The sequence below is a fragment of the Centropristis striata genome, chromosome 23 (assembly GCF_030273125.1).
Source record: "Centropristis striata isolate RG_2023a ecotype Rhode Island chromosome 23, C.striata_1.0, whole genome shotgun sequence".
Lineage (NCBI taxonomy): Eukaryota > Metazoa > Chordata > Actinopteri > Perciformes > Serranidae > Centropristis > Centropristis striata.
This window is the reverse complement of record NC_081539.1, coordinates 10510980-10531601: the sequence shown is the minus strand read 5'-3', so window position 1 is coordinate 10531601 and position 20622 is coordinate 10510980. Positions and strand designations below refer to the sequence as shown.

Here is a 20622-nt window from a genome sequence, read left to right as displayed (position 1 = left end):
TACATTTTGTTCTGGTTTTTCTCAGAACAAAACAAACAGATTTAATTGAAATGAAAAATAAAATAATAATGAACCACAACCTTTTAACAAAGAAGACTTCAACCAGTTGTTATTAACTCATGCTAACATATTATCATGAGTATAACGTATATAAAACATTCATATAGAGTTGATGGGATGATGCAGACATTAAATAGCATTGTCTACGATGTCTAAAGAAAAAGAAAAAAAAAGAAACAGAAAGTTACAAATTTTATGATCTTGAAGTATAATTGATACTCACATGACTGGAAACATACCTTTGGATAAATTCTTGGTAGGCATGGGGCAAAACACAGGGGCAAGCTCCACCAGCTTGGTAATTTGAGTCCCCTATACTTTTAAGCACACCTTCACAGCACCCTATTGGGATATTGGTCCTCTAAAAACACAATTCCAGTTTGTTTTTCGGTTATATTTTGAACAAGGCAATTATAATCAGCAATGTGCTGTTAAATATCCGGTTTACTATTATTCTTTCCCACTTTGTTGGTTTACATGAAACATTAATTTTAAATCTGCACATTTCCGACAGCCCCTGAAGGCAGCAATACAGCGGTGACGGGCTTGAAAGGGGGCGTGTCCTTTCATTAACTACAGTGGTAGAAAAGTGAGATATAAATATTATACCTTCAAAACCTTTCTACAGACTGAGCAGTAGATTTTATATTTTATTTATTTTAAAATGTATTTTTTTCTATTTAAACTCCTTGTGTACTAATAGAATTGTTTTATTAGAATAATAAAAACAGTCAAACAGTCACTGACGGCGTTACAGGAAACTTTATTTGCAGTTTAACTAAAATTCTTTGGCTATAGAGACACAAACACGACTCCACCTGATGTCCTGGTTGATGTTGAAACTATCTCATGTTCTGCAGGTCACAATAGTGGTAATTTTAATAAATCTCAGCTGCCTTATAGAGACGCACAAATGACATCAGACTGACGGGTTTCTTCTCGTATACTCTCTGGCCTAGCTAAAACACTAAACTAAATAATATATATTAAACACTCTACTGCGTTAGTCGTAAAATACAAAAACATATATAACAAGGTGAGGTGCATTTGGATTTGTCAAGTTTTTTTCTAGTTTGTAATAAAAGGACAAAAATGTACTGTAAAACAATATATAGTATCTTTCAATAAGCAACTGATGAAATATATATTCTCTTCTCCGAATCGGAAAAATCCTTACAATCCATTAACATTGCATAACCTTCATTGCATTCCCAGCTAATATTTCCTTCGTTTCAAACTTTCACATTTCTTCATTTAGAATTTCAAGCCTCATGGAGTGATTGCATTAGTCATAACAGCAGGGAAGTATCACAGTCACTGAGTTTGGTGCACGGAGGGTGAAAGACATAGAAAAAATTTATAATTACTTGAGCTAAAACCGTATAATACTCATATTCTGGTTATAATATAACACTATTGTCTCATTATACTGTTAAATGCAGTAGCAGACAGACATGCAGAGGCTAATGATGAGTTTTTCCCAGTGTACAAACATGTTTACAATGTGATTATCCTATCAAGCCTCACTCAGTGTAATTGTGTCAGTGTGGCGACAGTCGGCTCCTGGAAATGTATCAACTTGGTGCTTTTTTTACAGTGAATAAAACTTACATATCACTGTGTAAATGCTGGTAAGAACTGGAGCTAAAATTTGACTAAGAAACAGGCAGTAGTTGACTGATGAGAACACCCAGTTCAATCCAAATTTTGTAATTAATGTATGTGGAAAAAGTTAAAAAAGAGCCCAAATTCACAGCTAATTCTTCTATCACTTCCACCCTCCTGCTCCCTACATAATGTCACATGGAGAGACTGAGTAGTATTAGTTTGTTAGACAGAGAACAGCAGCGTCCTCAGTGTGGACAAACTCTGCTGTCCACGTCCCCCCCGCCTCACGCTCCCGTCTCTCAGTGGCAGATGGCCAGGAGGAGGCGTTTAAAGTCGCCGCCGCACTCGTCCTTCAGGGCGTCCTTCAGAGAGACGTCGTACTTCTCCAGGTACATGTCTTTGATGGTCTCCAAGTCATACTGTTGACAACAGATGACATATTAATTAAATGTACCTTTTTCTTCCTCTTTGCCACCTGTTCACATTTAGTCATAGCCCTGCATCAACAGAGCAAATTACAAATGTAATAGACCTACAACAAATCAAAGCAACCGAACAGGCATTAAAATTCCCATTTTAAACGCTTCAACAACAATATAAATAAAGCTAGGAAGCATGCCAAGTGATTAATTATTCTTAGAAGCATTTATATAATGTAAAAAAAATAAAATAAAGGGCATATTTGTAAGATTTTTTAAGAGAAACATGGACAACAGGAACTGGACAACAGGTGATCCACTGCTGTAGTCTAATATTGTTGGTAATATAAAATACATTTAAAAAAAAAATACAAGCAATACCTCAGATATTTTTATTTTCTTTAAAAAGAAAAAGAAGAATTATATAAATTATATATTGTCAGTTATGTTTCTGTTATTTCAGTGTCATTTCATTTATTTTATATGCATTTTCATGCTGAATTGTATGAATATATAAGATCTTTTATATCTGTTATATCTCTTTTAAGATCTTAAAGTATGACCGTTTGTAAAGTTGGAAACTGTTAACCTAACCTACCTTTTTTCATATAAAAAGATGTCAGAAATGACATTGTCCATGTTAAATAAACAGAAAATATTATTAAAATTATTATTATTATTATTATTATTATTATTATTATTATACTTCTTTATTTTAAAAACAAAATAAACAGGTCATTTTCTTTTCTGTTTTTAAAATAAATAAAATGGATGTTTTTTAAAAATAACACATACTGATATGGTTATGAGAAGTGTGAGAAAAAAAAACAAATACAGAAGAAATTAATAAAAGTAATAAAATAAGGTTGGGTTGGCAATAGTGTCTGATTTTACATTAACCAGGGAACAGTAACAGTGCAAATAAGAGCACATAACCTGTTTTCTCCCACTAACCCAGGAGTCAATAAATTAAATACTGACAAAAAAACTTAAAGTGGTAGTTAAATACGTAGTCAAAGGTGTGATGCCATGTCTGTTGTAGAAAATAGCTTGGGCTTCACTTATCCATCAAAAAAGAGAAAACAGCTCTGAAGGTTTGGCTCCACCCGTTGATGTTTTTGTGCAATTACCTCGGAGCGACACACGATGATGCGGATGAGGGTGTCCTCGTCGGTGCCTGCTCCTTTCATCGCATCATGCAGACGTCTGGCAAAGTAGAGCTGAGGGTTCTTAGCAACTCTCACTGGGACGAGGAAAGAAAGGCTTTCATTAGATTCCACTACTGTTTACTCCCATACACTCTGTTGAGTCAACACTTTCCTTAACCTCTGTACACATTATTATTTTATTCTACCCCTGTTCTTTATGCGTCATCTCTCTTGCACAATAATACTGATTAAAGGTCCGAATTCAGGTCATGGACCGACTGTACTTTAACATTCAACATTTTATATTCCACACTTACCGAGAGCTTTGTAGCACTTCTTCAGTGTCCCAGAAGTCTCGTTCTCAATGGCGTCCAGGATTTCAGTTCCAGAGAGCTGTGGAGAGAAAATGACTAGTTGAATCAAAGCGCTGGCAAAGCTTTGAAGTGGTAACGTTTCATTCTGCAGAACGATTTCCTCCTAATCCTATAATAGAAGATGTGCGGGACACTTAAAAGCCCCAACAAAGTATAGTTCTGGGAATGAAGTCTGTCTGCAGTCTGCATGTGCATAAGACCAGTGGGGGGACAAGTATTCAGACCCCTTACTAAAGTAAAAAGTACCAAATAAAGAATTGGATTATTATTATTGATGCATTTATGTAAGCAGCATTTTGCTGTTGTCTCATTCAAACTACTTAACATACTTTAAAATAATCTTAGCTGAAATTAATCAGGTTTTTTTGTGTTAAAATTTTGACCTGAAAAGTAACTAAAACTGTCAGCTAAATGTAGTGGATTAAAATGTACAATATTTGCCTTTAAAATGTAGTGGAGTAGAAGTATAAGGTTACATATGTGGAAATACTCAAGTGAAATACACTAGTACAATACTAATACCATGATGTCAAACACGCTGTTACAAGTTTTTTTTCCTTTATAGAAAGTAACAAAACCACGATTCTAAAACTCTTTGCATTCAAAATCTTACATTAATAAATCCATGTGCAGCCTACTTATAATCAAGAAAATGTTTTAAAATAATCAATGTGCAGCCAAATGAGCCCTTTATTCAAGCTAAAATAGTAAAAAAAAAAAAAAAAGTAAAAGTAAAACACTCAAAATTGTACTTAATTGCAGTACTTGTAGAGTAAATGTACTTAGCTGCAATCCATCACTGCACGATACCCAACAACACTTATGTAAGACACCAACCCTGATCAATTCACAGGCTAGCTGCAGATGAAATGTCAGCTCATATACACTGATATGTAATATCACTGCCGCTATCTCTGGACAGAGTCAGTGACACCAACACCTACCTGCTCATACATCTTAAATGTGGCCTGGAGCTGCAGGTAATTCCTGGTGGCCAGGATGTAGCTGAATGTTGACTCATCGGTCCCGAAACAACCCTCGCCAGCCTGCATCAGAAACAGCAAATATCAGTACTGTTCAGGATTATTTAACCTGCTGTGAGTTTATTATTATATCAGTGAAATAGTACCTCAAACAGAGATGTAGCATCTTGTTCAGCTAGATCTTCATCCACCTCGTAGCTCTCGTCTCTGTTCCCCTGCAGGAAGAACAGTAAGATGACTTTTGAGGCCTTTCTGTCCGGCTGAAGCAACTGTATCTGGCCTCCGTTTTACTAATGAGCGAGCGTCTGGATTGTGGCCAGTGTGTGTGTGTGTGTGTGTGTGTGTGTGTTTCATAGGGAAGGATTGGGCACAGGGAGAGTGAGCTCGATTTCAGTCCCACAGCAGACGGGGAGGAATTCAGTTACGCGAGTGTAGAGTAGAAACTCAAAGCTACATACCTCCATTAGAGCCATGAGCAGGTTTCTTACGTCCCCGCTGGTGTCTCCCTCAATATCTGCTTCAAGATCACGCTCGTGCACTGAAATGTAAACACAAAAAAGGTCAAATAAAACCACACGTCACAATGTTTATTTTACGTCTCAGTATTTAAAGTAGAAGTGCCTACCCCGAGGTAGTTTGTCATGTTCAGTTTGTTTCTAACCCTCTGAATCCAACCAGTATCGTATATTATCTTATATTATTATCATATAAAGAAACTGTAAAAACAGGCATCATCATATGAATTTTCCAGCGGTTCTTGAACAGCTCATAGGTTAGGAAAGTTTCAGTTAGAAAAAGCAACCAAAACTAAGCTTAGAACTGTGATATTTCTGTCAAAATCTATTTATTCTACATCTCATTTAAAACGGCGGCTAAAATGCCTGATTCCACAGAGCTGCAAGACTTGTATACTGCAGTGAAGTAAAAGGCCAAAGTGAGTCAAATGTAAAAAAGAAAAGCTTGTGGTTCAGAGGCTTTTTGGTGAGCCATTTTTCCCTTAACCAGCCATGAAGTAAAATTAACAATTAGCCTCTCCTACATTTCCAAATCTGGCCTGATTTCCTTCTTAAAACCTCAAGTCCTATGCCTGCAGTGCATTGTAATATAATGATATTTTGAGGCAGTATCACAGCCTTTTTATTGATGATTCCCAAAGTATCACTAAGAACTTTAAGTCATGAAAGTATCTTTCACTTCAAACACAGACAATAATACTTAAAGATAACTGAGAATGTTCTGCAACTAAATGTGATTATAGTGATTATAAATAAGAAAAAGATGTGATTCCATAAACAAGCATTAGACAGACCAAAGGTACTGTAAAAATGGATTGGAAGAGTGACACAAACAGTGGATTTGCAAGACATGGGCCGTGTCTGTGTCCACTCCCCATGTAATGGACACGCAACAGTTTACTCAGAAGTGCCAGAAAAAACACACGAGATAAAGATGAACATTTAATCCCCACAGGAAGAACAGCACATTAATTATATAAGTTAATATACACATAAAGTCAACAACAGTAACAGTAAAACAAGTAATATCTTAACAAAATGACTGTTGAGATACATGAATCCCAACTGTAATTTAACCCATCAGCTCGCCAGCTAGCAGACAGCTAGCTGCTTACGACTGCTGAGTCATCCTTTAGCTAATGTACAAATTTAAAGCTAACCACCTAAATTACTCAATAGTGGACAATTAATCAATTATTAATGCTTTATTACAATAAATAGTAAGTTAAAATATGCTGGAGGATCATACACAACGACCCACTAAGATATTCACTGATATGTAAAGTCTATACATGTATTTGTTACTAAAAATGTGTGTTAGTTATTAATACACAGGGTGTAATGTTAATTATGTTTTGATGCTTTCTCTGCTTTGTCCTATTCTCACTTGAGCGGGGACTACTTAGCACTTAATTAATACTTAGCAGAAAACCAGCAGCTAACAACATGCTAGCTAACCAAGCTAGCCTCTTGAGCTAACAACCTGTTGCAACACATGCACCTGCAGTATCTTTGCCCCAGTGACTCATATATTAGTTTAATTAATCACTTGTTTTTTGGAATGCCTTACTAGAAAGTGACTCATCCCACTTTTGGGTAATTTAAAGACAGCGTGAGGAATAAAGTTTAGTGAGGAAAACAAGCTAAGAAGCAACAGGAACCCTCAAGTTATGAAGAAAGGAGAAGTTTGGAAATATAATCAGCTGTGAACTCTGGTATCATAATGAACAGGAAGTTGCAGCAGGATGGGCCTTGACTAAACAACTTGTGACTGTACATTATGCTGCTAAAGGGGACAAGAGTACAGTATGTCAGGCTTCCAAATGACTCACTGTTAGTCATTTCCTCCACTGTTAGTACCAGGAAGGCAAAACTGACATTTAATAATTTATTCTCTAGGGGAAAGGTTGAACAAATATTATTTTTATACCACACAAAATATCTACAAACCAATATGGATGGGTGGATGTCAAGTAATGTTTACGGCTTACCTTGAAAGTAGCATTCTTTGAACAAGGCAATGTCCTGTGGGAGACAATTACAGTGATGAAAGGTTAATATTCCACACAAAAATGATGATATTTAACTCTTAAATTAATTTGATGCTTTTAATTTGTGACTGACAGCGTTGGTGGCGGTGCAGAGGATCTCCACCAGCACGTCTTCATCCGTGCCCGCTCCCTTCATGGCCTTCCTCAGCTCCTTCACGGCGAAGATGACGGGCGGGTCCAGCATGGCGAGGATGGCGTTCTCAAAGTTCCCCGACAGCTCACTCTTCAACACATCCACCAACTCCTAGCAGAGACAGAGAATAATTGTGACTGGTAGAAAGATGCAGAACTCGAATAATTTAAATTTCAAATCATTCCGTGTATTACTGGACGACACTCACATCGTCATACTTTTCAAAATACGCGTTTTTGATTTCCTGCCGCTGAAATGAACAGCGGTTTGCCAGGATGTCAATGATGGCCTGCTCATCAGTTCCTACAGAAAACACAAAATACATACAGTACAATGATAAACAATATGTAAGTTTTACTTCCAGGGACATTATTGATGATTTTATTTCCAACTCACCGAACCCTTTGCAGGCTTTTCGGATGGCCTTGATGTCCTGGACGACATCAAAATCCTCATAAGGCACAATCGTGGGCTGAAAGAATAACAGGAGATTGTTATGTCCAGTAGATGAAGCTAAAAACAGCTCCCCATAACAATCTGATTGCTGTTTAAATTAAGTTCAGAGGGGTTCATGATAGCGATGTAGGAGCAGCTGGCAGATGGGGGAGGGGAGCACAATGACACAATGCTTCGGTTGAGGAATTCAGGGCCAGAAGTCTTTAAACAAACTTGGTGGAGGCCTGCATGAATACCAGGCAGTGACCAAAGTACGGGTTTGGGCCAACAGGGCTGTGAGAGGCAGTTCTAGTGAACTGTATATCATCCCCAGCAACACAGAAGAGTTAATGCCACTTTTCTGCCCCATAACAAGGATCATTTACTTCCCAAAATTCCAATAGAACTGCACATTTTGTTATGTTAAGCTTATATTCTGTGTTAGAAAACTCATTTTCTGAAGAGGATATTGAATGTTTTTTAACTGTAAATTCCTTTTCTAGCGGTTACTTTGATTAAAACAAACATGTTTTCGGTTATCAAAAGCTGTTTTTAAGGTCCTTTGGTGTAATTTAAATTGCCAATGAACGAAGTAAAACCAGTACTAAACAGTACTAATACCTCACTGTACAAATACTTGGTTGGTAAAGTTAAAGTCCTGTAATGATAAAAAAGCAGAAATAAACTTGAAAGATGTGAGAAAGATTACAATAATTTAAAGCAAAAGCAGAAAACCCCTGACATTGGTGAGGCTGGCATCATACATTTTTGGTCATCTTTGCACAAAAAAATAGTCCAACTGTTAGAAAATTCCCAATTTATTTTTCATTAATTGATTAATTGCTTTTGCTGTACTTGCATAGTATATAATTATGTAGATTAATTTATAACAAAACATGGCACTTTTAGAAGCTTTTTGTATGTTTTATCTGCAAAAATCTATATATTTTTTAATAAGTAGTACCCTAACTAACAATGTCAATAAAATGTAGGTTAAAAAAAACAATTATAGTTAAGTAGAAAGTGGCACGAAATGAAAATAGGCCTACTCAAGTAAAGAAAAGTACTTGACTCAATGCAGGCCTATAGTTACATTCTACGCCTTACTAAAACAATAAACAAATGAGCACAGAGGCACCTAAAAACACAGGAATCTGACCCAAAAATGGACACCCTCCCCCCTCTTTGGACATATGGACTCTGGTCTTGCATAACATACAGAGCCGCTCACACACTCATTCATCCACACACACGCACATCTAACGGAGCTGTGATGAATTCCGCAGGGGAGTGGCCCTTTCCTCTGCGTAAACCCAGACACGGTTGTCTGTCAAACGGTGTCATTCGCGACGTTTGCATTTAAAGAAACACTGAAAAATAAAAAATGTGACATCATTCCTCTCAATTCAAAGCTGAAAGAAAAAGAGCTCCGTCATGGATTGTAGGCGGTGGTGCGCAGCAGAGATTGAATGACGCCGATTAAAGGGGTTTCACTTTTGGATTCATGATGCAGAATCAGCAATAAATACATTTAATTGAAAAATAACCCCCCCGAAATGTAGCGTTTATCTCGGATTAAATCACATTCGTGAAACTCGAGCGATCGCTCACACTTGATGCTAAACCACAAACTGCTGATTGGTAAAGAAATATTTTTATTTCTATAAGAAGCGCGTTATAGCACACGTTTTCATGAAGCAAATGGTACTTACTTGACAGTTGCCCATTTTCAGGATGTTTTTCCGGCTGCTGCTGCGGATCTGTTGGGTAAAAAGTGGTGGAGTAGTTTGTGATACTTGTCCTCCTGGTACAAGCTGCGGCCCGGAGCTGAAGAAACCAGCGTGTGACGTCACCGCGGACCGCTGCACCGTCGGGTTAACCATTTACATCCACAACCACTGTAGTAAGAGCGCAGTCAGAGGAGGAGCAAATAAACTACTCAAATCCTTTTAAAATAGTAATACGCAGTGGTGGACGGAGTACTAAGATATTTTAATTGAGAAAAAATTCTAATACAACACTATGGAATTACTCCACTACAAGTAAAAGTCCTTCTATCAAAACCTTACTTAAGTTAAAGTACAAATGTATCAGCATCAACATGTAAAAGCAATATTCCAAATATTACTGGTTTATTATTAATAATAATGAATTTATACACGCTGTTGTCAAAGTAGGGCTAATATTGACTATTTATGAACTGTTGTATGTTTGATTTATAGAAAAAGGGTAATTAATTTAAACTGATCATGTTTTTTTTTTTCTTTACCTGAAAAATACTTCTTTGTCAGAAGTATTAAGATCTTTTTCTTCAGAGAAAGTAACAAAACCACAATTTAAAACACTTATATAAGTATGAATAGCTTATAAGTGTAATCAAGAAAATGTATAAAAATACTTACTATGCAGCCAAATGTTGCATTACTGTATATTGTAATGTTATTATTTATGCAGTAAGTAATGATAGGGCTGCAATAGAACTTCTTTTTAAAAATTATACTATTGGGCGATTTAATTTACTATTCACTGAGTGACAATACAGTCTATGGTGACAATGCATTGTATTTTATTTACTTATTAGCAGATTGATAATTCAACAACCTGAGTAACCAAACCAAAGTCATCAAATACATTTAATGAAGTAAAGCATACAGTATTCTCCCCTGAAATGTAGTGGAGTACAATTATAAAGTAGCAATAAATACTGATTTACTCAACAAAAAAGTAAATAAGTAAAAGTAAAACACTGTAATTACCTCACATACTGTACTTCAGTACAGTACTTGAGTGAATGTACTCTCCACAGTTGGAGGGTAGAAATACTATGTTGCAAGTAATGCAAAACTACTAAAAGTACAAAACTTTTAGTATCACAATAAACTTAAAGTACCAAAAGTAAAAACACCCATTATGCAGAATAGCCCATTTCAGAAGAATCTATATGTCAATCCATAACAGTACATCATAATTTAACTTATATATTTTAGTAACAATCTGACTCTCCAAAGTAACTAATGGTGTCAAATAAATAAATAAAAAAGTTCAGCATTGGTTTCTGGAGTAGACAATTAGAAACAATGAATGAAATACTTTTTAGAACTGATTGTACAGTTGTTATACAATTACCCAAATGTAAAGTTATAACTAGTTGAATAGTTTATCTGTTTTTACTCTCATGGTGTTTGCATGAACAACAATGACTCAAAAGGTGCATCTTCTGTACAATTTAGTGCTCCACAGTATAATTACCCACCCTGCCAGCCTACGCTCTAACCATCGGTACGTTACCGTCCGTTATAACCGTCCCTGCATCATAATTACTCACCCACTGAGGAGTGGAGCTGCTGCTGCACTCCACAATAAGGCCCTTTGGCTCGTGTAAACTAAATACACACAGTGTCTGAGTAAACTGTTCCAATTAAGAGCTTGCTAACATCACACAAAGCCATGCAATTAGACACGGATGAATCATCTCTCCTCACTATATAATTATCTGGAAATTACCTGGAGGGTCAATCAGGGAAACTTCTGAGACAAAGTATGTAAGTTAGTTCTTCAAACAATTTAACTGTCTTCACGAAGCAAGATGTGACTGAGTTACTGCAACAACATATCCACTTCAGGAATACAACATTTTAACTGAGGCCGATTTAATCTCACGCTTTGCAGCAAACAGAATCAACCGTTGCAAACCTTTAATTCAGTTTCAGTGCTCAGTCATGCAGGTCAGCTGTTGAATATGTTTCCCTGTAATCACGGGTTTTCTGATTTGATTCCCAGCTTCTCCTGACATCACATCTGTTGACCCGAGTCGGACTTTATCCAAAAAAAATGAGCCAGTTAGCTCAGATTAGGTTGATTTTCTTACTTTTGGATCAAGCCAGCTAGCTGTTTCACCCCATTTCCAGATAAAAAAATGCTTAAATCTGTAGTCTTTCTAACGGCCAGCAGGGGGCGACTCCACTGGTTTAAAAAAAAAAAAGTCAGATTGTGGTGCCATCTATAAGAAACTGACCCTACTTCTCACTCGATTTGTATCTCAGCAAACATTCAAGTTTCAAATCTTCTTCAATACACGATGATATTCATTTAGAAACTTGTGGTCCCATTTAGAATAAAATAGACGATGAATCAGGGTATGCTTTGGGGCATCGTTACTTTGTGATTGACAAGTCGCCAACTAATACCACAATTAACATGAATTCTGGGTGTATTTTGCTAACCAAGGAAGGTAGCTGGGGCTAGCCTCTCGTCCAAAAATGGTTATTTCTGGCTTGAAAAAAATACCAAGAAAGCGACGGCCAATGTGACAAACTTGAGGCTTCATATAAGTATTCTACAAACCAATGGAGGACAGCTATGTCCACTTCTTGATACAGTGCTCGTTTGGTCTTTATGCTAAGCTAAGTTAACCTGGTGCTGGCTCTACCTATTTTCTGTACAGGCATGAGAGTGACATCAGTCTTCTCATCTCCTTAAAATGTCAAACTATTCCTTTAAGGCTTGACTTAAACTTGACTTCTGCAAGATTGCACTTTCAAACTCAGATTATTTAAGGACTTGACTTTACTGCTGCTGAGTTGCATTATGGGAAGTGTAGGATTTAGTGTTTAAAATATTTCAGCCGCTTCTGCTGCTTCGTTTTGGGCCATTCTTATTTAAATGAATCCCCCAGCTTTATGGAAGTATAAGAAAAAAAATCACTGAGTGCAACTTTATGCAAACTTGAGAGCTGACTTGCCCTAACGAACTCAAAAACCCTCATCGAGAAGAATTAGTGAAGCCACGAGTACACTCTTGGTTTGCCAAGTGTTGCTGTTGCAGGCACCTGTTCATGTAGCAACACATGCAGTCATAAAGAGGAGGCTCACTTGTTTAGAGTTCTTGAGTTGTTTTTTAAATTGTTTTTTTTAAAGCAATGCAACTATTTATTTTAGTGTGTATTCCTGTTTTATTTATTTTATTGTTTCTTGTTTGCTTGTTTATGTACAGCACTTTGTTGCGGCTGTGGTTGTTTTTCAAGTGCTTTACAAATAAAGTTGAGTTGAATTGAGAGTTGAGTTCATACTCTTCCTGTTTTTGTTCTCTCTGTCTAAGTTTATTGAGGTACTGTATTTCTTTTGCCACCATCAGAATTTGCTGCTGAAAAAGCCCAAATATCTCGACGGCTGCAAAACTAACATAACTCAAAGAAAAGAGTCAGAGAATGCTATTTGCCTTGCTGCCCCGCAGCTCCCGGCGGTCTCAGTTTGGGGATGTTATGGTCTTCATTTCGCAGGCGGTGGAAGGGGGTCCCGCTGAAGCCTTTATCACGGATCTGGAAACAAAGACAGCATTCAGGAGCCGCGGCCAAAGAAACGGGCTGTAATGTGACGCTGGCCCAGGACCCAGACTCATGTTTAGACCTCAAACACAACTTGTTTAGAGTCTGACCGGCTCCTACTGTTAATAAGCACGGACGGAGGTTTGAGTTTCAGCTGCTACAACACAAACACGATGTGTGGAAATTAGGTCAGAACGGTGCAAAGCTCTGCAGGGGCAAAAGTAAAGAAAAAGATCTTGGAAAGAGGATTTTACCTCTACTTTTCTGTTGTTACTGGGCTGCTGCGTATATATTATGGCAAGACACTACAGGTGAAAAACTAATAGAAACTCCTCCAGTTGATTACTTACTACTTATTCCTAGAACAGAAATCTAAACATTGGATAAAGCGTGATTCAAAAACAGAGTCAAAGGTTGTTTTTGTTTTTTTACAGAGGTAAAGTTTGAAATCTCTCTTTATCACGCCATAAATGAGAAAATACTGTTACAGCCATAACATTTTTTTAAATCATTAAACTGGTTCTAAATCAGAAACAGGGTTTGCACAGCTTTTTCAGAATACAATCCAAGAATTTTTTAAGAACTTTGAAAGTACCGAAACCAAAAATGACTCCTAAAGCCTTTAATATCATATGAAAATATGTACTATAAATGCAATTTGCAAAAAGCAAAACAACAATACGACAACAGGACTGTTTCACTTCAAATATTAAAAGATTTTTGGTTTAAATGAGAGATTATTTTAATTCAAGCCTTCCTTAACCTTGAAAACGTTAAAATTAAGCATTTTCCAAACTATCAAGACTACAAACTATGCAGAAAATACTGTCAATAAGGAATAAACTATTACATAAATCAGGTTATAAATGATATATGAACAATCCCCTCTGTAAATAAAACCTTCAGAATATAGATAGGGATGAAACTGGAAAGTTTGTTGCATGCTGGAGATCAGAAGAAAAAATATTTTGAGAAAACTACCTTCAAAAATATACATAGAAATTTTAAAATTTCATAGAAAATTGTCAAATTAAATTTTGCAAGACACTACAAGTGAATAGGTTAAACATGGTTAACTAAAAGATACCATGAAACTTAAATATTATATTATCTGACTTATATTAAGGCTTTTTTTGTTTTACAGGTTTTCTGAATTTTAAATTTAGATTTAATTGAAAACGTATAGCAAAATGAACAAGTAAATGTGTATTCTACATGTTTTCATTACACTAGTTTGAAAGAAGACATGTTATGGAGGTAAAAATCTCAAAATTGACCATGCAGTGTATGTATCTGGCCTTAAATGACTACAGAGGCAGTACTGTGCCTGAAATGCTAACAGCACCACAATCCTTATTTGTTACAGAAGGATTTGCGTGGCTGCAGACTCTCTTTCAGTTTCTTTTCCTGTCAAAGCCAGTGTGTGGTCAGGAGACCTTCAGAGTACACTAGGCTTTTGTTTCATGGAACAATGCTCAGGCTAATAAACGGTGCTTTGTTCACCTGCTCCTGGGGTAAAATCCCAGCGGTGCAGAGGCTGTTGGTCCGTTTCACCGTTCCCAGGTGGAAGTTTGGGGCGCCACTTCCTGGCATCCCCCAGACGGAGTGCAGCATCGTCTCCATGTGCTGCAGATAGAAGGAAAATTGTGACACAATTAAACCTCCTGTTATGTTGCGGGTCAAATTGACCCATTTCAAAGTTTAAAAATCCCCCAAAAAATTGTTAAAAGTATTTTCTCGGGATGAAACTTTTTCTCTTTGTCTTAAAATGGTTCAATTCACATATTTGCATGTTAATATTAAATAGATACTGTTTAATAGTCAATCTGACCCTGAACAGAAGACTTGACTCCTGTTAATTTATCAACATCACTCCATAAAGGAAAAAAAAATTAAAATGTAAAATAAAATTTTCAATAACTCAATGTCATGCAAAACCATTGTATTTTATATGTAGGTATTTCCAATGTACATAAAACAAAGTTTTAACATGCATTTTTTATGAAAAAAAAAAAGTGAATTATCCTCATTGAACCATGATCTGATGATTTTTTTGGTTTCTGACATTTTTGGAAATAGTTAAACATGCCCACGAACACTATTGCTGTTCCTGAGAAACAAACTAAACAGGAGGGTTTATAGGTAATCTGCCATCAATCTTATCATGAAAGTACAGTAACCTATGACATGAAATCCTTAAAAAAAATAAAAAAAAAATAAAATAAAAAAAAAAATATATATATATATATATATATAAAAACCTTTTGCTCGTCAACAGCGTTTCTACTTCTCTCCCTTTCCATCTGTTGTTTCCTCTCCTCTACCTGCTGGCGTAGGTCTCTGTAATACTGACTTTTGTTTCCCTAAAGAAGACACAACATACATTTGACACAGGAACATTGTAACAGAGAGTTTAGTAATGTCTGGACAGAAGATATATTCTGACCTCTCTGGAGATGTTAGAGGACCTTCTGCTCTGGGCTTCATGCTGTTCAGCAGCTGATACTGAAGCTTTTCCCTGAAAGAAACACCTGTTTGCTTTGCATGAATTCTGCTAAACATGAATCAACAGCTCTATCTAGGGGTCACATACACTCACTACAGTTTAAATTTGCTTTAAAAGCAGTGGCTCCAACTTTTCTCATTAAGGGACTGTTTTTCTACCATTGAGTAAACTGAGCCCTGACTAATCAACATATTTTATGGATATTTCCTTACAATATTCAATGCATTACAATAACAATACAGATAAACTATTATTAATGCAAATAGTGAAGCCATTAACTGCATGATGTTTGTGCAAAACAAGCAATTTGACTGAAATTTCAGCAGATTATTTCCTGTGAATGTTGCACCAGAGATGACTTTTCCTATTATTTTTAGTAAATTTTAATACTATTTTAATAATATTTTTAACAATCATATGTAGTTAATATGCTTGTTTTTTATTTTTATATGCAGTGTTTTCTTCTCCCTGACACTTGACTGTGAATAAAGCTTGTGTTTAGGGCTTTTATTCTGTGAGATTTTTTTCAAGTCTATATCTTGAGTAATAAACCATACTTGTAACTATCTTATATACAGGAAGCCATGAGAGATTTCAGTCCATTTGAAGAATGGAGAGCTAATCTGGCTGCTCTATTTTGAGTATTTTGGAGGGTTTTTTAGATCTTTCTTAGCTGTAAACAACTAAAACTAAAGCTTGGATCACTTGGTTCACTTGGTCGATGTTGCATACTCAGCACATTCCCTGGAAACAGCATTGCTCTTGCCCATTTTAGTTATAGTTCTCAAAGTGTTCAGTTCACGTTAAATCTAGCGGACAGCACAATGGAAATAAAATGTGTTTTGAGCTTAGAGCCACAGACTTTCTGAGGAAGTCAGAAAGTATTAAGAGACCATCTAACACTTATGGTTGTGGCTTTTTGGGGGGATTTGTTAACAATAGCTTTATCCTTTAAGGCAAGAAAAAAAGGAAACACAGCAGCAATTTTGGTGCAGTTACTATAAAACTTACAGTGATGGAGGTTTGAAGCAAAGAGGTCTTTTTGGGGTCAGCGCCAGCCAGACTTACAGTCCCTGTGAGGGTTAATAACGACAGAGGAGCTGGGGAAAAAGAACAGGAAACAGTTACATTCAGCTGAAATAAAAGGAGATTAGGTTATTTTTATTTGGGCAGTACATCTTGTACATCTTGTTCTTCCTGATTAATTATTTTTAAGCTTGTTCTTTTTTCGATTCATTGGGCATTTTTCATAACTGTTTCATGTCCTTTTCTGGATGATTTTATGTAAAGCACATTGAATTGTCTTGTTGCTGAAATGTATGTTTGTTTGAAAGTAGAGCTGAGACAATAAGTAGATTAATGGATTAGTCCATCAACAGAAAAATACTTGATGATAATTATGGCAATCAAGATATTCATAACTTTAGCTATTATATCTAGACAATCTGCCAAGCACTCTCAGGTTAAGGCCTCTCAAATGTGAGGTTTTGCTCTTTTTTAAAAAGAAAAATGTAATATTTTTTGGTTTTAAACTGTTGCTCAGATATGTTTTCTACATTTCATTGCAAAAAAAGGAGCTCCAGATTAATTTATTCATGAAAATAAGCAATAACAGCATACAGTGTTAGATTTAATCTGTGTAATGTCAATATTACATTTTATGTCATGGTTCTTTCTCTGTCTTCTGCAATTTTTTGTCGTATATTGTGGAATTTAAGCCATTTCTGAACCCATTATCAATCTAAAAGACATGATTTGAACCTAAATTCCTCTCTGGTGAAATATGTTTCAAATTCCAACCCTTAATAGCATGGCTCGGAGTAAGCAGGGACTCACATAACATAAATCAATAAATCTATTTTGTAACCCAGACAGTCTCCTACAAAAAGCCTTTTCCATGAGTTATCCATTTAGCTCCCACTGTAGTGGAGCCCACTCATAATAAGTTGTACTATGAGGCTGACTCATGTTCGCTCTCAGGCTGCGACTGCAAACACGCCAGGCTTCCCGTGAGTGGAGGTGTGTGTGTGTGTGTGTGTGTGTGGTGGAGATGTGCTGTCATAAAGTCAGAACAACATTCAAGAGTCTCAACCTCATCATATAACTACTTCAATGCTCCTGCAATGTGGATTTAATCTCTCTGCTCTCTGTTCCCCTTTAGCCATAACCATTTGTCTCTTTAACTTCAATTTAAAACACAGAAAAAATAATTCTGAAATCATACTGATCATTGTAATGATCAGTAAAATTACGGTTTTTGTCACCGGAGTCTGGTGGCTTTGAAGAAAGCCACACAGACTAAGATAAGATAAGATAAGATAGATAAGATATGTTAGAACTTTATCCAGATTCTTGTTCCAGATTGCTCCACATTTACAAAAACAATCACAATATAGGATAATATAAGAAAAAACAATAAACAAAATAGGTACCAATAATAATATATAATATAAATACAACAATATAAAAAAATAATAATGAAGAATAAAGTGTCAAGGAGTTAAGTGCAGATGGGACTATGGGTAAGTACCTCATACAGCCCCACTTATTTTTTTATTTCCAAACTATCCCTTTAATTGGCTGCTGTAACATCCTCCACTGTCCAGGTTTTCCACCTGTATGAGGTCTTGGCTCAGGGTCAGGATCAGGATCAGTCAACTTCTTCTGCACCAAACTCGGTAAACCACTTTAATGATCTTGCGGTGGCCTGTCCACATACTTTTGGCCACATTGTGTACATTTGATCGCTCCTATCATTCTTGTTTTACTGCCTTCTGAAGCCTCTTACAATAAAAGTTTCATTGTATACTTTTCTTGTTTGTCCCGTGTCATCTTTTGTGAAACATCATGAATGCACCATCGCACACACGCAGAGTATGATTCATATATTTCCAGCACAAATGATTGAGAGTGAATGACTAACAGTGTGTGAATGATCTCACATTGGTCCTTGAGAGAGGCCGCCTCGTTCCCATCAGTCAGCTGTCTGCATGCTACCTGGAGGCAGAATCAGTGAAGATAAAGCACAGTTACCTTCTGGAAATTGCTATAATTGAGTGATTAAGAGCGATGACGTCAAATGAAAGCCACTTTTTTTTTTACTGAATGAACATTCACTTAGCCTTCATTCACACACGTCGGTATGACAGTGACTCACCAGCGTCCTGGCCTTGGGCTTTGTGCTTGGCATCTGTGTTTGTGCTGCAGCAGTCGCTGGTGAAAGACAGAGTGAGTCAAAAAGGCCATTTTTGCACCTAAAATCAAAACAAATTGGATTATTAGATGACTGGACCTGCCTTTGTCCTTTTGTGATGAATCTGCTTTTACAAAAACAGTGCCGGGGCCATAATAGCGCTCATATTCATCATCGCTGTGATGATGATTAGCCCAGGAATAATTACATTAATTTACTGAGCTGGATTTCAAGTAGTGTTACACAACTTTTATTACTGTATGTGGCTCACATGCAGGCTTCACTGTCCTCACAAAAGCACGAAGAAAGCTCGATGGGTTTGGATGTTTTTACCTCCACTGTCAACTCAAGCATGTCGCTGCTGGGCTCCAAACTTTTCACCTCAGCATTTCTCCTACCCTGCAGAAATCAGAATAACAAATATTTTGAAACTGGAAACAAAATCAGGCAACAATGTTGAAAAAAAAGCCTATTGCCAGCAGAGCAAGACTGACATATATAGGCCTGTTTCAATAATAACAATATCAACTTGTGGTCATGTCCATACATTGTACCATATCACCCATGGTGTTTACATCCTTGTTGTTGTTATTTACGTACAAATGTCACCAAAATTTTAGCCAAACATGATGCCAGAAAATCAACAAGGTTTTCCCCAATCATAATAAGACTTGGGCGCAGCAGTTAAGTGTTTTTTTCTAGAGTACCTAAGCTGAATGAACAGGGGAAAAAAACTGTGCTGCCATTTCTGGTCCTCTCCTCTGCTCTGTGTTGCAGCTGGATGCACAAACAAATATAAATTAATTGCGCTTTAAAAAGGGTGTACTTGTAATATTATGCCACTATATTATCATTACATCATTGGCATTAAATTGTCTCTTATCACAGCTATTTCTGGGACAATTTATAGCCCGACAAAATTAGGTTATTGTGACTGGCCTGTCAATATACTGGCCTATCACAGATATAACAGTATCTCCATCTTGGAGGAGATAAAAGGGGATGTGGTTAGAGAATACAATACCATACCATATATTTGTATGTCGGCCTAGGCCTATATAGTTTGTTTGTTTCTACACGTATTTCTAAGTGACCACATCTGGAAATTTGTGTTTTTAGTAATGATTTTAAATATAGTGGGATAATGTAAAAGTATACTCTCTGTAGTTGTTCTGCTTTTAAATCCCTAATAAAAAACAAAATCAAATGTACAAACCATTGCTGATCCAGCTGAGCACTGAGGAAAATAGGATGGTGACTTCTCTTTACACTCCATGGTTTTCCTTGGATGATAGATAGATAGATAGATAGATAGATAGATAGATAGATAGTGATTGCTTATGCCTTAACATTTGCATTTGTATTGTTACAGTGGGAGCGGCAGCATTGGCAGTTACAGGCCTAATTAATTAGCTAGTTTTGCTAACATTTGTCTGCATTTTTAAGGCAAATTTTGGTCTTATTTTGTGTGTATTTTGCCACAAATTCTGACATGTCCAAAAATAAACACTATATTAACGAACAGATTTACATTTTGTACTTAAAAACCGTAAAACAAGCACAAGATATTACCTTGAAGTGATGGTTCCAGGTGAAAAGTTTGACCGCTTGGAGCGGTTACGGTGAACGGTTTGTAAACATTCAAAATCTTTGCAATGATGACGTCATGTACGTCGACCTCTCATGACGCCACGACGTAGCGATCGACGTTGCGCTAGGGGGCGGGACTTGATGATTGAATCCCCTTTTCAATTGCCAGCCTCAAGTGGCCAGTCGAGGAACTGCAGTTTTTGGCTTCACTTTTCTTTTCAGCTCCAGTGGTTGCTGCTTGGTTTATATAATAGAATTTCCAATATTTTAGCTTTTTATTCTTG

General features: G+C 36.5%; 2 protein-coding genes across 6 annotated transcripts; both read right to left on the bottom strand.

The window, feature by feature from the left end:
* Positions 1-803: 803 nt before the first annotated feature.
* Positions 804-9624, bottom strand: anxa13 (annexin A13). Of its 2 annotated transcripts, none has more exons than XM_059327222.1 (11): positions 9439-9624; positions 7688-7763; positions 7500-7594; positions 7232-7402; positions 7099-7132; positions 5051-5130; positions 4739-4807; positions 4554-4655; positions 3553-3628; positions 3218-3330; positions 804-2087 (listed from the first exon to the last, which is right to left on the bottom strand). In XM_059327222.1, exons 1-11 carry the CDS (start codon positions 9607-9609, stop codon positions 1968-1970), a joined length of 1107 nt encoding a protein of 368 aa, XP_059183205.1. In that variant the 5' UTR covers positions 9610-9624; the 3' UTR covers positions 804-1967. The 2 variants fall into 2 exon arrangements, with proteins under 2 accessions (XP_059183205.1, XP_059183207.1); XM_059327224.1 differs by having other exon boundaries at positions 7232-7399.
* Positions 9625-11406: 1782 nt separating this feature from the next.
* LOC131961642 (uncharacterized) lies at positions 11407-20395 on the bottom strand. Of its 4 annotated transcripts, none has more exons than XM_059326476.1 (10): positions 20320-20395; positions 19965-20029; positions 19020-19147; positions 18713-18809; positions 18498-18552; positions 16567-16655; positions 15496-15567; positions 15311-15412; positions 14553-14675; positions 11407-13043 (listed from the first exon to the last, which is right to left on the bottom strand). In XM_059326476.1, the coding sequence occupies exons 2-10, from the start codon at positions 20022-20024 to the stop codon at positions 12936-12938; spliced, it is 834 nt and encodes a 277-aa protein (XP_059182459.1). In that variant the 5' UTR covers positions 20025-20029; positions 20320-20395; the 3' UTR covers positions 11407-12935. The 4 variants fall into 4 exon arrangements, with proteins under 4 accessions (XP_059182459.1, XP_059182461.1, XP_059182462.1 ...); XM_059326477.1 differs by lacking the exon at positions 11407-13043 and adding an exon at positions 13418-13993; XM_059326478.1 differs by lacking the exon at positions 15496-15567.
* Positions 20396-20622: the final 227 nt, after the last annotated feature.

Bases quoted from the DNA above. Each gene is read 5' to 3' on its own strand.
- anxa13 (XM_059327222.1), bottom strand. From the start codon at position 9,609: ATGGTTAACCCGACGGTGCAGCGGTCCGCGGTGACGTCACACGCTGGT. The intron at 7,133-7,231 runs GTCAGTCACAAA...TGTCTCCCACAG, and splicing joins TCTGCACCGCCACCAACGCT to GACATTGCCTTGTTCAAAGA. The intron at 4,808-5,050 runs GTATGTAGCTTT...TTCTTCCTGCAG, and splicing joins TGCTCATGGCTCTAATGGAG to GGGAACAGAGACGAGAGCTA.
- LOC131961642 (XM_059326476.1), bottom strand. From the start codon at position 20,024: ATGGAGTGTAAAGAGAAGTCACCATCCTATTTTCCTCAGTGCTCAGCT. The intron at 15,568-16,566 runs GTAAGTTTTATA...TGTTTCTTTCAG, and splicing joins TGCTTCAAACCTCCATCACT to GGAAAAGCTTCAGTATCAGC. The intron at 13,044-14,552 runs GTGAACAAAGCA...CTTTGTTTCCAG, and splicing joins GGATTTTACCCCAGGAGCAG to ATCCGTGATAAAGGCTTCAG.